Source organism: Podarcis vaucheri (genome assembly GCF_965113315.1).
Source record: "Podarcis vaucheri genome assembly, chromosome: 11".
NCBI classification, from domain to species: domain Eukaryota; kingdom Metazoa; phylum Chordata; class Lepidosauria; order Squamata; family Lacertidae; genus Podarcis; species Podarcis vaucheri.
Window position 1 is genome coordinate 20,414,556 of NC_138749.1, and position 16,299 is coordinate 20,430,854.

General features: G+C 44.1%; 1 protein-coding gene across 4 annotated transcripts in view; it reads left to right on the forward strand.

Moving 5' to 3' along the window:
* GHR (growth hormone receptor) overlaps positions 1 to 14,172 on the forward strand; it is a 107,662-nt gene extending 93,490 nt beyond the window's left edge. For 3 of the 4 annotated variants that reach the window (XM_082241891.1, XM_082241892.1, XM_082241893.1), the window contains 6 exons: positions 138 to 295; positions 1,980 to 2,158; positions 3,961 to 4,126; positions 5,155 to 5,245; positions 8,809 to 8,878; positions 9,740 to 14,172. In XM_082241891.1, coding sequence (XP_082098017.1) covers positions 138 to 295; positions 1,980 to 2,158; positions 3,961 to 4,126; positions 5,155 to 5,245; positions 8,809 to 8,878; positions 9,740 to 10,714 — 1,639 coding nt within the window. In that variant the 3' untranslated portion in view covers positions 10,715 to 14,172. The remainder of the gene's footprint in view (positions 1 to 137; positions 296 to 1,979; positions 2,159 to 3,960; positions 4,127 to 5,154; positions 5,246 to 8,808; positions 8,879 to 9,739) is intronic. The other variant, XR_014224481.1, reaches the window with a different exon arrangement.
* The last annotated feature ends 2,127 nt before the right edge of the window (positions 14,173 to 16,299 follow it).

Below are 16,299 nucleotides of genomic sequence, written 5' to 3' on the forward strand. Positions count from 1 at the left end.
CTGCTTTATAACCTTTTATCAATCAACCAGTCTGCTCCAAACCCTACGTAGCCACTCTTTCCCCTAAAAGGGGTGGGGAGAAGAGGGTGCTCATAATATCCTTATTTTTTCACAGTTCTTTCTTCCTATCCTTCTAGGCTGGGCAAATGGAAAGAATGTCCTGATTATGTAACCGCCGGTGAAAACAGCTGTTATTTCAACAAAACCTACACCTCCATTTGGGTTCCTTATTGTGTCAGGCTGGTTAATGGAAGCAAGATGTATGACGAATTATGTTTCCGTGTGGAGGACCTAGGTATGTTTCCGCTACGTGCTTCCATTGCAGCCATGTAACCAAAGGTTAATTTGCATATTAGTTTGAAGCAGCTCCTGGCCCTACCATTAGGCAACAGTTCCTGTTGCCTCAGGAAGCTGATTTTGAGCATTGCCTAAGGGCAGCTGTTTTATTGAATTTCTTGTTATTTTAGTTATTGGAACTTTGGGATCTGGGGATGGGAGTCATACTCCAAAACATCTAGAAGGCACCAGCTTGTCGCAGTACTCCAGATGAGATGCAACTGCAGCATACATCACCATGGCCAGATCCAGCATGGTTTGCCACAGTGGCCTTAGTTAAGCAAAAGTACACCTGGGAATCCAGATCTAGGCATTTTCTCAAATCCTAAACCTGAGTCTTTCAGGGGTGTACAGTCCGGTTCAAGACTAGTTGAACTCTTATTCACTGACACGTCTTTCTACTGACCAGGAGCTCCTTTGGCTTGTCCAGGGTGTTCGGATGATCCCTTCGCACATTCACTGAACAGGGGTTAGGGTTTAGTCCAGGGGTCAGCAAACTTTTTCAGCAAGGCACCGGTCCACTGTCCCTCAGACCTTGTGGCGGGTGGATTATATTGGGGGGGGGGATGAACGAATGCCTATGCCCCACAAATAACCCAGAGATGCATTTTAAATAAAAGGGCACATTCTACTCATGTAAAAACATGCTGATTCCTGGACCGTCCGTGGGCCAGATTTAGAAGGCGATTGGGCCAGATGTGGCCCCTGGGCCTTAGTTTACCTACCCATGGTTTAGTCCATTGGCCACATCCATAAATATGTACCTGTGTAGGCAGTCTCTTTTGAAGATCCCACTTGCATGAAGAAGATCCTGTGTACAGGCATCTGTACTTACATAGGGCCCAGTGTTTGGAATTAGCCAGATCCCAGGTACATTACACACCTGGCTATCAACCACTTGTGATCAAGTGAAGATGCCTGGGTGCCAGGATGTGCATGCCTAGGGATCATTGGATCTTGACTGTTTTCACACCCTGGTACCACATCCTGTAGAATTCTATCAGTTATCTGCACAACTGGAAACAAAATGCTTCATTTGTGCAGAAGCAGTGAATGACATTATAGTTAATTGTTGTAGCTTGTCTTTGCTTGCCCCACCCCACTGCCCCGCTCACAGTTGTGAAGACTATTCCTATGTTATTGAATGGTCTGTGTCACCATTAAGAAAAAGAGGTAGGAATAGACCAATATATATGTGGACTGTCCCTGTATAAAGTGGCTTTTCTTCTTTAGGTTCTCAAATTACTTAACTTAGGTTGTCATCTGAACTAGCCAGATTTTTAACATGAGAATCAATCACTGTCAGTCCATCATTTGAAAAATAAAACCTTAGCGCCATCTTTCCCCCAAATGGCAACTAGGCATTCTGTATTGGCAACTGCAACCTTGGTGCCTAGTTTAAATCTCTTAGGTTTCTAACACTGAACAAGTGTCCATTGGGGGGAAAGGGCCAGCAGCCACCTCATCATTGGGCTAGCAGTCACAGGAATGGTCCTACTCACTAATACATGCATTCTGTGGACCTACTGGGAATGCTTTCTTAAAAAATAAATAAAAAAGGAACTCCTTTCTGTCATTGGATATTGGGAAATTTCAAAAAATGATCTTTACTTGTTGAGGTAAAAATGCATATTAATTCACAGTCATACCAGACCCTCCCATCGAACTCAACTGGACTGTTCTGAACACCAGCCCAATAGGCATCTATACCGATATCCAGGTCACCTGGAAGCCTCCACCTTCCGCAGACGTTCAGAATGGATGGATCACCCTCCACTACCAGCTGCAGTACAAAGAAGTCAATGAGACAGAGTGGAAGAAGGTATGTGTACTAGGAGCAAGCCCCAGAGAATGTCAAGTTTTGGGGGTGGCTAACCCCTGGTCCAAGGGACACGGGTGGAGCTGTGGGTTAAACCACAGAGCCTAGGACTTGGCGATAAGAAGGTCGGCGGTTCGAATCCCCGCGACGGGGTGAGCTCCTGTTGCTCAGTCCCTGCTCCTGCCAACTTAGCAGTTTGAAAGCACACCAAAGTGCAAGTAGATAAATAGGTACCGCTCCAGTGGGAAGATCAACGGTGTTTCTGTGCGCTGCTCTGGTTCGCCAGAAGCAGCTTAGTCATGCTGGCCACATGACCCGGAAGCTGTATGCCAGCTCCCTCGGCCAATAAAGCGAGATGAGTGCCGCAATCCCAGAGTCGGTCACGACTGGACCTAATGGTCAGGGGTCCCTTTACCTTTACCTAACCCCTGATCCAGCCCTTGAAGTGGTTTCCTATGGCCCCTAAAGACCGCTTGAGAATTGGGTGGCAGCAGGGGTGCGAAAAAAAGGAACGGAAACCCTCCGACTAAATTGGGGCTCTGCACAGTGGAGTAGATGATGTATGCTTCTGCTGTCCTGAGATTGGCTCTGGAGCCGCAAGTTCATATGCTACCCAGAATTCCACATATGTGCCCTGGGCTGGGTGGGTTTTGCACATATGTGCAAAAGCATGGTCTGGCTATTTTTTTAGCCACACACACACTTCTTTGGCCACCAGCATGTGACCCTTAGAGTGCAGTGTGGCCCCTGGACCGAAAAAGGTTAACCACTGCATCCAGCTGTGGAACAGTGTCACACCTTGATCCAAGGACAGCACAGCACTAACTGGAGTTTTCGGCAGCTTCTAGTTTCTGCGGTTTTGACGTCGTTCATTTACTGGGTTATGGGAAAGGATGCAGACAATGGTGCTGCCTAACACACACATAAAGAATAAATAAAACCAACACTTGTTAAGGAAAGCTTATTTAAACCCTAAGGCTGCAATCCAGGCCTAACACATCTTGGAATAAGCCTCGCTGAGTTCAGTAGGGCTTACTTCTGAGGAGATGTGATTAAGATTGCGCTGCAAATGTTGGCACGTCTTATCTACATTGAACTTTCAGTGAGAAAGGTAAGTTTCCCTTAATTGTTTTGTCCCAACAGCTTTCCTATATTATTGATTCTCTGTGTTGTTGTTAGTATTTTCTCCTTTGTGCTGCAATAATTGCTCATCTACTCCCTGCGTTGCCTCTTATTTTAAACCGTCATGGGTGGTTTTAATTGCAGCCGCTTCAATCTCAGTTGGGCTTTAATGCGTTTCTAATGCATTATTCAAGAAAACATTTGACTTTAAAGTTATTAACGATTTGTTTTGAGATGTAAATTTATTTCAGTCCATTGTCTCCTTTTTTAATTGCAGCATATTAACTGAAGATTATGGCCCTTATTAATTCTTTAAATTGGATTCAAGTTGTGTACCATTCAATGCCTTTTCAAACCCAGTCCATAATAATAATAATAATAGCCATTACTTCCCTGAGCTCCCCTGAATTCAGGGCTGCTTACACCTGACTGCCGAACTGCCTCAGGAGGTTGTGGACTCTGCTTCAAGCAGAGCTTGTATAGCCATCTGTCATGGATGCTTTAGCTGAGATTCCTGCATTGCAGGGGGTTGGACTAGATGACCCAAGGGGTCCCTTCCAACTCTACAGTTTTGTGAATCTGTAATTCTAAGACCCCCCTCCCCCCATAAGTGTTTTGCTGATGAGCAAAGAGCAGCCTTTCTCGTAAGACTGCTCAGAAAACCGCTCCATTTATTTTTCCAGCTGGAGCCAAAGGCCGCCACGATGTTTCCTGTATATTCTTTGAAGACGTGCCGCAATTACGAGATACGAGTCCGGGCGCAAGGGGTTTCTGAAATGTATGGGGACTTCAGTGACACCCTCTACGTATCTTTTGACTCCACAGGCCAGGTGCCATGCGATGACGAAGGTAAGTGGGGTGGAAAAGAGATCTCATTTGAAATATCTCCACTTCATGCCCGACTTCTATGCCCTGGCCTCACTGCAGACATGATATGCGCGCCAAGGTGGGCTTCTGCAGCACCCCTCAGGCTCCAAAGTCTGCCACACACCCCAAAACAAATACCGTACTTTTCTGTGTATAAGACTGGGTTTTTTTCTTTGAAAATTACACTAAAAAGTGGGGGTCGTGTTATACATGGATAGTGCATAGGGTGGATGTTTGATTGGTTGCTGCCACTGCTGTCAGCAGCTATTGGGGGTGTTATTGGTTGCTGCGTCAATGGCTGGTGTTGAATGGCTGACGCTGCGGCGATTGGCAGCTTCTGCCGGAGAGAGAACAGAGGCACATTTAGTGACGCATGCGGGTGACTGATTTTTGGCAATCCCTCTTAAAAAAAGCTCAACAACTCTGTGCCACCCCCCCCCCCATTTTCTTAAATTTGAGTCCCCAAAAATAGGGGGCGTCTTATACATGGAAAATACAGTACAGTGGTACCTCGCAAGACGAATGCCTCGCAAGACGGAAAACTCGCAAAACGAAAGGGTTTTTGGTTTTTTGAGTTGTTTCGCAAGACGATTTTCCCTAAGGGCTTGCTTCGCAAGACGGAAACGTCTTGCAAGTTTGTTTCCTTTTTCTTAAAACCGTTAATACAGTTGCGACTTGACTTCGAGGAGCAACTCATAGCACGCGGTGTGGTAGCCTTTTTTGAGGTTTTTGAAGACTTTGGTGATTTTTGAAGCTTTTCCAAAACTTTTCCAAAACCGTGCTTCGCAAGACGAAAAAAACCGCAAGACGAAAAAACTCGCGGAACGAATTAATTTGGTCTTGCGAGGCACCACTGTATATGTGGGTTTCTCTCTCTCTCTCTCTCTCTCTCTGTGTGTGTGTGTGTGTGTGTGTGTGTGTGTGTGTATCAGCATGAGATCATCAAAGAATACTAAAGAGTACCCAAATAACTGAAACAACTCACAGTTCTTGCTTCTTTCTTGTTTCAGAATTCTCATTTCCTTGGCCTATGGTGTTTGCCTTTGGTACGCTTAGCGTAATGGTGATGTTAACTGCGCTGCTCTTTTCTAAACAGAAGAAGTAAGTTATTTGCTAGATTGCACATGACAATGTGTCACGCTTTGAACAACCAGTTGTCCTAAACCTTCTCCCATGCTTCAGTAAAAATGGATCCAATGTTGATCCTCTTCAACGTAGTAGGCCCATTAAAATGAACAGACATGAGTAACATAGGTCCATTCATTCCAGTGAACCTACTCTGGACCACGTTCAGCCCCTCAGGCCTCAGGATCCCTGCCACTGGATTCGACTGCTAGTTGTCCGTTTTGCACTAACAGAAAGCTCATGTGAACATTCTGTTCATGTTGCATCCTATAATGTTGGAGCCACAACCTCAAGTCAGTTCATAGCTTGTGCATTTCATGTGAATTCATGACTGACATCACGCAAACAGCCTGCTCACATCAGCTTTGGCCAATGGCTCACTGTTGTATCAAACTGTTAATACAGACAGACCAGTGAGAAAATCCATTCCCAGTTTCTATAACGTTCCGTGACACGGGTACACAAAACTCCTCAAGTTTAAAAAGCAGTGGTTCCAGGAGAAGCAAGAGGAAGCATGGCTCAAGCCATGCTGAAGGAGAGAACCTTTTCATGTTAGTATGTTTTTTTTTAAAAAAGGGGAGCAGTTACTTCCAGATTTGGCTTTACTCCAAAGTGACCTCAGCAATGAAATCAGCATTAGTGGGGATAAATGCATTTAACATTGATATGTGCTTTGGGCTTTCACTGCGCAGGCATTATATGAAGAAGTGAATGTGCCCATTGCACAGGTTTCCTTTTTTTTACAAGGCTAGTCAACGGATTTTGGAATTGTAATTTAATAATTAAATGTCTTTCCTCCGATTATTTTATTGATTTGCATTCATATCCATTTGCATGCATCCATATCTAAATATCTGTGAAATACTGAAGGAAGATAACCTCTTTCACACTTGTCCATGATCAAAAGATACCACTGAGGTGTCAGAAAGAAGGCCATCTCTTTGATGCTTTCTTTCTTTCTTTCTTTCTTTCTTTCTTTCTTTCTTTCTTATTCCTTATTACAATAACACACCAGTACCAAAACAGCCTTAAATTATAAATGTGAGCCTTTGACAATCCTACCACCTACCACCTCAATCCTACCACCTCACTGATCACCTTCACCACTCAGCCCATGAGCTGTCCAAATTTAGATGTGATCCCATCACTTAAAAGAGTTGGGAAAGAATTATCAATTAAAGCTTTGGTCCACTCATCTAATTCATCAATGCTTGCAGTGTTCTGTCTGCACTGTTAATACAGTGGTGCCCCGCAAGACGAACGCCTCGCGAGATGAAAAACTCGCAAGACGAAAGGTTTTTTCGTTTTCGAGTTGCTTCGCAAGACGAATTTCCCTATGGGCTTGCTTCGCAAAACCTCTTTTGAAGCAAGGGGCGGCGGGGAGAAGATCGCTTCTCCCCGTTGCCAGCCCCGCAATCTCCAGGACCCCTTTTGAACCAAGGGGCGGCAACGGGGAGAAGTGATTCTCCCCGCTGCCCCTTCCCTTGCTTTAAAACAGGTCCTCTCTGTCCCCGGACGGTCTCCATAGGAACGCATTGATTGCTTGTAGTGTGTAGAGGCAATTGCCTTGTAGCTTCTGCCTATTATTAATGCAACCCACAATCTCCACCCAACCTGCCTACTTACTGTGCCTAGTTGATAGTGTGAATTGGTCTTTAGTCAAGTTTATTGCAGGGTTGGGAGCCCAGCTATTGGCATGGTTCTTGCCCTAGAGCAGAGGCAACCAAGATGGCGCCCTTCAGATCTTGCTGGACTACAACTCCCATAATCCCTGACCATTGGCCATGCCAGCAAGGATCTATGGGAATTGGGTTCCAACAACATTTGGAAGAGACTACACTGGCCAGACTTTAAATCCCTGCTTAGCCATGAACTTAGTGTGTCATCCTGGCAACTCATCCTCAGTTTCTCATCTGTACAAAGGAACTGTTACTTGATGACAGAGTATTTATATCTGAGGGTTATCGGGCAATAAATCTGTCTGTGGTGTTACATCTGTGATAGCTGTGTTACCCATACATGTTGCCAGGTGACTGGGTGGATGAATCATAGAAATAACAGGAACTTCCAAGGGCCTCCATATTTAACCTCCCAGTGAGGATTTTATCCCCATTGGTTATATATAGTAAACAGATGTTCAAAACAGAACAAAAACAAGAGAAGGAAATTTACCCATCCTTGTATTTGACATCAGTTACTTGATTCAGAAAGTACTAAAGATGGCTTTTGAAATTCTCATATGCTGCAAATCACCCTTTGCTAAAGACCAGAATTCATGCTGACTTAATTCCCAATGATTTGTGCATTCCCCTTTTTTTGCTGGCTTTCACTGAAGGCCAATGTCACTAGTGAGAAGAATTATATCCTCAACAGCAACCAACCCTTTATTTATAGAACTGGATGACCTCCCTTCCATTTCTCTCCAACATGTCTTTTGACTTTCGTAAGAAAGGCCCTCTGCACAATATTGAGTAATCCCATCCTGGCCACATACCCAAATGCGCATTGTTTTTCTAAAACGTTGCTAGTTATGACATTTATTATTTCAGTCTCCCAGTTTCAAGATAAGAATCTTGCAGCCATTCATTCTCAAGTTATGCAAAATGAAAGGGCTGTATCATTTCAAACTGGGAGTGGGGGGTTCCATAATAATTTTGAATGCTTTCCCACTTAAGGCTCCTTGCCTTTAGTAAACAGTATATCACTGAGAGGACTACACTGAGCCTTTCTCCTTGCTATTTTAGTTTTACACATGAAGGGTGCTTTATTTTGAAATACAGTTTAGAATGCAGACAACAAAACATGTGCATGCACGCACATAAAAAATGCAACAAGATCTCTAAAGGAATAAATAAATGAATTCTTAGCATACCATGTTTATGGGACGACTTGCTTACTAGGCTGTGTGACAGGTGTGCACACACACATCTGTACTTGATTGGAATTTGATCAGAAATTTAAGGGGCTTCCACAAAGGAAACCATAGTACCATTTTGTTTGCTTGCTTATTTAGTAAAATGTATACACTGCTTGGTTGTTGTTGTTGGTGGTGGTGTTTAAAAAAACACATTTCAAGGCAGAGGAAAGGTGGAATATAAATGTAAGAAATAAAATAAAGAAGCATGGCTCTGGGGACTTAATTCTGGTCTAATGTGGAAAAATTCCTGGCAGTAATCAGCAACCATATTCCAAAATCCTTCCCTATTAGACACTCCCACCAAATGCAGGGATCTTTTTACTCAAGGGAAGGCCAAAAATATAGCCCCCTATCGACAGACCGAAGTGGCGCAGTCCAGAATTCTGCAACTTCAGAATTCTATATAACCTGCAGAAAAGCTCCTACAGAAGAAGTACGGTAAAAATGTCCTTCAAACCCCAGTTTGGAATATTGTCAGGTTTGTGCAAATGCTACCCAAGTATTCAACAACATGTTACCAAAACACACATTTTTGTTTTTATTATTCATGATATACTTTTTTGTGTTTCTTCTGTAGCCACAAAAGGTTTCTTTGTGTTAAAAGTTGCTATTTCTTTTCAAGGTTAAAGATACTGATTCTTCCTCCTGTTCCAGTTCCCAAAATTAAAGGAATCGATCCAGACCTCTTTAAGGTAATTTGTTGTGGGGAAGCTATGGAAGAGTGTTCAGAATGATCAGAGTAACTGATTGTAGCAACACTAAACAGTCTAAAATGGTGTGCTACCTAAGAAATTTGGGTGCTACCTAAGAAATTTGGTTGTGTGAGGGCTTTCTTGAGGATTGTGAGATCATGTCTTCCACTCTTGGCACAAGCACCAGTGCTGTGGGGTGAATCCTATAAATACTATGGAAATCAAATATCAATACAATAAAATTTAGCATATAAGAAATAAAAGAAGCAATGAAGTCACAATTACAAATCATACAGCATATGGCACGGCACATTACAGTTGCTACAACAGGCAAAACAATGGCCCACCAAGACCCTAAGCAATTTGATGTGAGGAAAAGTTTGGGAATGAGTTGTCTAGACCAGTGGTGGCCAAACTTGGCCCTCTAGCTGTTTTGGGACTACAATTCACATCGTCCCTGACCACTGGTCCTGTTAGCTAGGGATGATGGGAGTTGTAGTCCCAAAGCAGCTGAAGGGTCAAGTTTGTCCATCCCTGGTCTAGGGCAATGACACACAGGAGCCTTCAAGTATGAACCTGATCTCTTTTTCACAGCACACTAGCAGTTCTCTCCCAGCCATCTAGTGTGCTCTAACACACAGTTCGGACATAGCTGTCAATGTTTCCCCTTTTTTAAGGGAAATTCCCTTATTCCGAACAGGATTCCTCGCAAGAAAAGGGAAAAGTTGACAGCTATGAGTTCGGGACTTCAGCTGGCCTTTCTATTGAACACATATAATACTGGCATATTTAATCATTCAGATAACTGTTGCTCCTCTCTTGCAATTTGTCATTTTATTTTATTTTTAATTGGCTCTATAGAAAGGAAAACTTGATGAAGTCAACTCTATCTTAGCCAGTCATGGTGGCTGCATGCCACCACTGTACGGAGACGACTCTTGGGTGGAATTCATTGAGCTGGATATAGACGAGGCAGAAGAGAGGAACGAAGGATTGGATACTGACAGGCTCCTCAGCGACGACCGCTTGAAGTCTCAAGGCTGCCTTGGCGTAAGGGATGACGATTCTGGGAGAGCCAGCTGCTGTGAGCCGGATATCCCAGAGACCGACTTCAGCGCCAGTGACACCTGCGACGGAACCTCAGACATTGACCAGTCCAAGAAGGCAAACCACAAAGAGGAGGATCTCTTGGGCCTTGACCAGAAAGACAATGAGAAGCCAGTGTCAGGTCTTGAGGGGGTGCCTGATCGCCCGGGCGAAGACGAGCAACCCAAAGCCCATGTTTCTGTCGCTGACACTATCGAGACGACCAGCCCGCCTGTCAAAACCCAGCTGAGCAACCAGAATTCAATGGCCAACATTGACTTTTACACGCTGGTCAGCGACATTACTCCAGGAGGGAGGGTTGTGCTTTCCCCAGGGCAAAAGGTTAAGATGGGGAGAGATCCGAGCGAGACGCCGAAAGAACCAGTTGCCCAGTGCCAACCCAGCTTCGACACGGACAGTGCCTATTTCTGTGAGCTGGATGTGAAAAAATGCGTCCCCGCCACACTTCACAAAGAGGCTGAGCCAGAAGTTCAAGACCAGAGCTTTCTTGAAAACGCTTACTTCACCGCCGAGAGCCTTACCCCTACAGCTGTGAATCCTGCGAGGGCAGCAGTTCAGGAAGAGCCAGGAAGTGCCGAGATGCTTGTGGCAGACTATACCTCCATCCATGTAGTGCAATCTCCGCAAGGCCTTGTGCTCAACGCCACCGCTCTCCCAGTGCCAGACAAGGAATTCATCGCGTCCTGTGGTTACGTGAGCACAGACCAGCTAAACAAAATGCTGCCCTAGTTTTCTTTGGACTGAGTAGGAAGTGGCGCCACCCCCCCTTCCCCACTCCTCAGTCCATGCCTCTGTGAGGCTCTGAAACACATGCAGAGCTCCCTGTGAGCAGGGCTTTCAATGCTCACTTTGGTGTGGAGCTGCGTGTTCACATTGGAGGCCTAGAGCCTTTGAATTGGGGAGTGTATATATTTCAGTGGCATGGAGTTGGCTTGGGGAGTGTGTATGCTTCAACCAAAACAAACGCGTTCAGTATTTTCAGAGGGGTGTCGGCTAATGCAGTCCCTTCTCCGTTTACCTGAGATGTTGAATCAATCACAGTATTGCTGTCGTGTCTTGTAAATATTGTCTTATGAAACGTCGGTGGGGTTGGTTCAGTAGCAGTGAGTGTCTTTTGTTATTTGTAGGTGTTGATTTGGGGTCATTCTTAATGCATTGGACGGCATTGTAACTTTACGTAAATCATCTTTATTCGAAAAGCTAATGTCAGGTGTTTTCTGCAGTTTGAGCAAGTTCATGTTAAAATTCTACCATATGCAGAGATGTTGATACTGGGAATTGAAGAATGAAATACTGGGAAGGACAGGGGGGAAATTGTTGGGCTAAATAATACATTTATTTTGATTTATATAAATATACATATTTTAATACTTTAGACAAGCAGGCATGGATATTTTATATTTACACTGCACACTGTAGTTTAATTATAACGATCTGTCTATGGAATGTATCTGCTGCAATCATTGTAGCAACTTTAAAAGAAGAAAAGAATATAAGGAGAATATTATTTTTTACAGAAAGTTTTTATACCTCCACAAAAGCTATAGAGAACTAGTTGCTACACTAGTTTGTTGAGGCCTATTCATTTCTTAAAAGTGCTATTCATGCTTCTGTATTTTACATGTAGCAAATCAGAACATGTACTAACCATACAAGATCTGTCACAAGAGTCTGTTGTTGTAACAAGACATAACACAGTTTGTATAGCAGTAAAAACTACAATGGGTTTGGATTTTTCAGGGCCTTTCAAGAACACTATCCACTTTTATGGGACGTTTAGAAATACACACTGGCGAATAAGCGCCAGTGACTTGACAACACTATGCTTCACAATATATCCTGAAGTCCTTTCCTCAAAAAACTGTTGAGGACCTCTCAGCGCTAATATTCTCAGTGGAAGCTGAGCAGGGGGCTCCAGGCTGTTTGTAAAGCTCAGACTCCAAATCAAATGAAGCTGCAGAACTTAGTACAGTATTGTTAACAGTGTAGTTTGTTTGTGTGTTTGTGTTTGGCATATTCTGCACGTCAGTTGTTCAGAGGCTTTAAAGAAGTCGCGTTGCTTACGCCTCATTTACAATTTACCTGTGTTTTTCTCTCTCAAGGTACGCCTTAACATACTTCAATATCAAATTTTGTTTACATAATCAGGGGCTAAATTCAAAGACCCTGCAAACACGCCCCCCGCCCCCATCCCCGCTTACTTTCTCCATGCTGCCCTTATATGCAGCTGTTTTTAGACCCAAAGCGTCTCCAACTCAGAATTTCTGGAGTCCAGTGTTCTGAGCTGTGGGACGCAGGACGCAGGGCCCACTTCAAGCCGGGGGAATCATACAAATATGCCTTAACTGAGCCCACATCCTGGATGCATCTAGTTCAGTATTGCCCACTCTTGAGTAGCAGAAGCTCTCCGGGAGTTTAGGCAAAGAACTTTAGTATAACCTACTACCTAATTGTTTCTTTTTAAAAGTGGAGATGAGAGAGATCAAACCTGGAGCCTTCTGCCACTGAGCTGTGGGTACAAATCCGTACCATACTGAAACATTGCTGTGAACTAGGCAGAACCCAAGAGCCTGCTACTGCTGTTCCTTGATCACAGGTCGCACATTCAACCAATAAAACGGTTGCTGGCTGTTGCATTGCCATCTCCACACTAATGTGCAGCCGAGTGGAGGAAATAAGCAGGACTCTCATTGGTGAATCATGCCCCACTGTGTTTGATGTGTTAAAATGTATTTCATGATTGCAGCACTGGCCCCACAGAACTCTGTGGGACTTGCTTCTGAATAAACTTGCTTAGGATCACACTGAAGCAGTAGCAGCGTGGTTACGTGTGGCTCCTTGATGATTTAGGGTTTCAAAAGCTCTGTCCCAAGTTGTCAAGTAAAGCCATGAAGTCATCCTGAGCAGGAAAGAGGAGATGCTGCTGGATCTTATGTTATTAGTAGCTTTCTTAAAGGTAAAGGTAAAGGGACCCCTGACCATTAGGTCTAGTCGCGGACGACTCTGGGGTTGTGGCGCTCATCTCATTTTATTGGCCGAGGGAGCCGGCGTTTGTCCACAGACAGCTTCTGGATCATGTGGCCAGCATGACTAAGCTGCTTCTGGCGATCCAGAGCAGCGCACAGAAACACCATTTACCTTCCCACCGGAGTGGTAGCCATTTATTTACTTGCACTTTGACGTGCTTTCAAACTGCTAGGTTGGCAGGAGCTGGGACTGAGAAACGGGAGCTCACCCCGTCATGGGGATTCGAACCGCCAACCTTCTGATCGGCAAGTCCTAGGCTCTGTGGTTTAACCCACAGTGCCACCCGCATCCCTGGTAGCTTTCTTACTAGTCTCCTTTAGCAGTTGAGATGGGGAAGAGGAAGGGAGATTAGCTGGAGATAGCAGAAGGGGTAAACCAGAAATATCCCTTTCTCATATCATCTGGTTGCCTTCCAGGCTGTGATTATACATTATATTATCCAAAGGACTGTGTCAACAGTAACAGCCTTTGTCTCAGGTGAGTAGAGCTCTGTGAAAGCAGATCACAGCAAGCTGCAGTACGTGGCCTGAAAACACATGTAAATGAAAACAAAATACTGAGTTTTATTATAGACCACAGTTGTGAATTTTAAAATCCATGCATCTTGGATCATGTAAGCAAGCTTTGAGAAGCAAAGCAAATTAGAGAGGAAGACTCTGCCATAAACATTTTTAAACAAAAAAAATGTAGCTCAGAAACAAATCATGATTTGCTTCAGAAGTCAACGTTGTTTTTTATGTACTTGCTATTTTAACAAATATAAATATTTTAAGCCACAAATAAGAGCAAGAGTGCGTTGCCTTCCAAATGTTTGAAACTGGGAAATTCTGCATTTGGCTCGTACTTTTAAGCTGAAGTTTATTAGATACTCTGCTAATTTGCTGTTAAATTTTTCTAACAGCTGCCTTCTTTAGTTCTAGGCCCTAATGCCATTGAAGCTATGTGAGTTTCTCTCGGGGGCAACCAAGTCTTATTGACAAGAGTGTTTCTATCACCAAAAACTAGTTAAATACCTCAATCAATCTCAGAATGTCATTTTGGTACTCTGCTGGTTACACAAGCCATTATACCCTAGTATAAAGATTTGTGTCCTTCTGTTTATATTTAACTTGCCTTCTGTCAGTGTTCCTTATTTCAATAAATTTATTTTCTTCAATCCATTATGACATCATTGCATATTTTATTGCACAAACTTTACAGAGGGGGAAAACACATTTAATATTTTATTCTTTAACCATCACAATGCCACAGGTGTCATTTCTGTCCTGTAATCCTCAAGTATGTAAGTGGGGCTTAGAGAGGGCACGACTGACGGCCACTACCTGAGAAAATTCAAGCAGCACAAGCTCTTCCGCCTTCTTTGAAAAGTTGTGGAGAAGAGATGCCCCCTGTCCCACTCCAGCCCTCCACTCTCATCCCCGGGGAAACTGCAGCCTCAGCCAGTGAATCTTCATTGGAGACATTTAAGGGCCAAACTAGTTGCAAGCCAATTGTGTTGATACAATGAGTATGCACTTTTAAAACAATTTAAATAGTCTTGGGAAAACCTAAGCAAGGATTTTACTTTGTCACTCTCTGCCACAGTCTCAAGAAAAATTGCCCCTCCTAAACTGCTACTTGTATTTAATGGGACGTCTCCATTGGTACCTATGAGAGCTGCCCTTGATATGCAAATAGCAGCTTTGGGGAGGATTTTTTTGTTGTTGGGACTCTGGCAGGGAGAGAAAGAGTTAAGCTTCCTTTTACCACTGCGATCCCAAGGCAGCTGAAGCTTTCAATACACTCTTACTGTGTTGGGTGCTCCTTTGCCTACACGTCTACAAGTAACTTAAGGATTTTGCTTAAAAAACAAAGTAGAGTTCAGGAGGACACAGCCTACGCAATGCCAACATTTCCTAATGTTGCACGAGGGTTTCTTCCCCCTCCTGACTTGACACTGAAAGGACACTTTGTTCTTGCATTTCTCAAAGCTTCATTTTTACTGCAACAGTGTACTTACTGGCCACCCTCTGAGGAGTATATCATCTCCCTTGTGTCCATGTGTGAGTCACAGTGGTGAAGCACACATGCTAGCGCGCACGATGAGCAAACACATGAGGGGTTCACGGGACTCTGCAGACTCTTCCTGCCTCTTTTGCCAACATGCACAACAGCCATGCACCACCACCATCATAATCCATACATTTGGCCAGTGTGTGTGAAGACGGAGGTGTTGATGTAAGGGTATAGAGCTACTACATGCAAGGAGGTGGTGGTGGGGAATCCTGCCACAATCAGTTCCCCCTCTTGCATGGAACAGATCAACATGCATGCACCAGCATATGTTTAAACCTTCATATACTGGCCACTGCAGTGCGCAGGGCTGACAACCCTCCTGGTGTATTATTTCAACCCATGGGGAGGGATTGCCTGAAACCCACCCATCTCAGGTACCCCTGGGTAACACATTGCTGTAGGCTCTATCCTTTCTGCTGTACATGGTATTCATTGACTCTTACTGTTCAAGAGAACCCTCCTTCAAGTATCGCTGATAAATGATCATATGGAGATAAACAATCATATTGAGGGGGGACAGGGACATAGAGCAGGGTCATGTCACATCTGCAGTGTCTCTGCCCCATTGCTGGAGCAATGTTTGCAAACAGGGAAGCCTGCCCGAAGCATATGGGTGCTTTCTGCCATCTGAATAGGGTGGTCATGGGTCTCAGACTGTGTACAGACTAATGTAGTCCACAACTGTGGTTTTTCTCAATCCATGATAATTCGTCCTCAACATGCTGCTTTGGATCTAGATTTGTTCTAGATCCTGCCATCCACAAGAGTGGATGTGGTTACTTGATACCATTTGAAACTTTCCACCTTGATTAACTTATCAACCACGTCTGTTCCTGCGCATGCCCCAGCTGAGTGAAGAAGGAAGTATATGCCCACTCACAACATCATTGGACAGGTCTGCATCTGTCTTCAGATGGACACATTGCAAGTAATGCAGAATCAATCTGCAACAAACTGTTGTTTTTCGGAATGAAACTAGTTTCTCCAGAAGGAGCAAAAAATATGCAATAGAATTAGACTGTGTATGGACTGTACAGGGGGGCGGGACAATCAGGCTACATTGATTCTAGAATAAAATGTGTATTGCACAGTCTTGCTTTCCAGAGAACAGTATTCCATACTGAAGGGCTGTCAGTGAAGGGGTCCATGGTTTAAAGATAAGGAACCGTAAACGGAACGAGCAAGAGGGGTCTTCAAGGTGCCCATCAACACTGAGTGGCACCTGGCTAGCA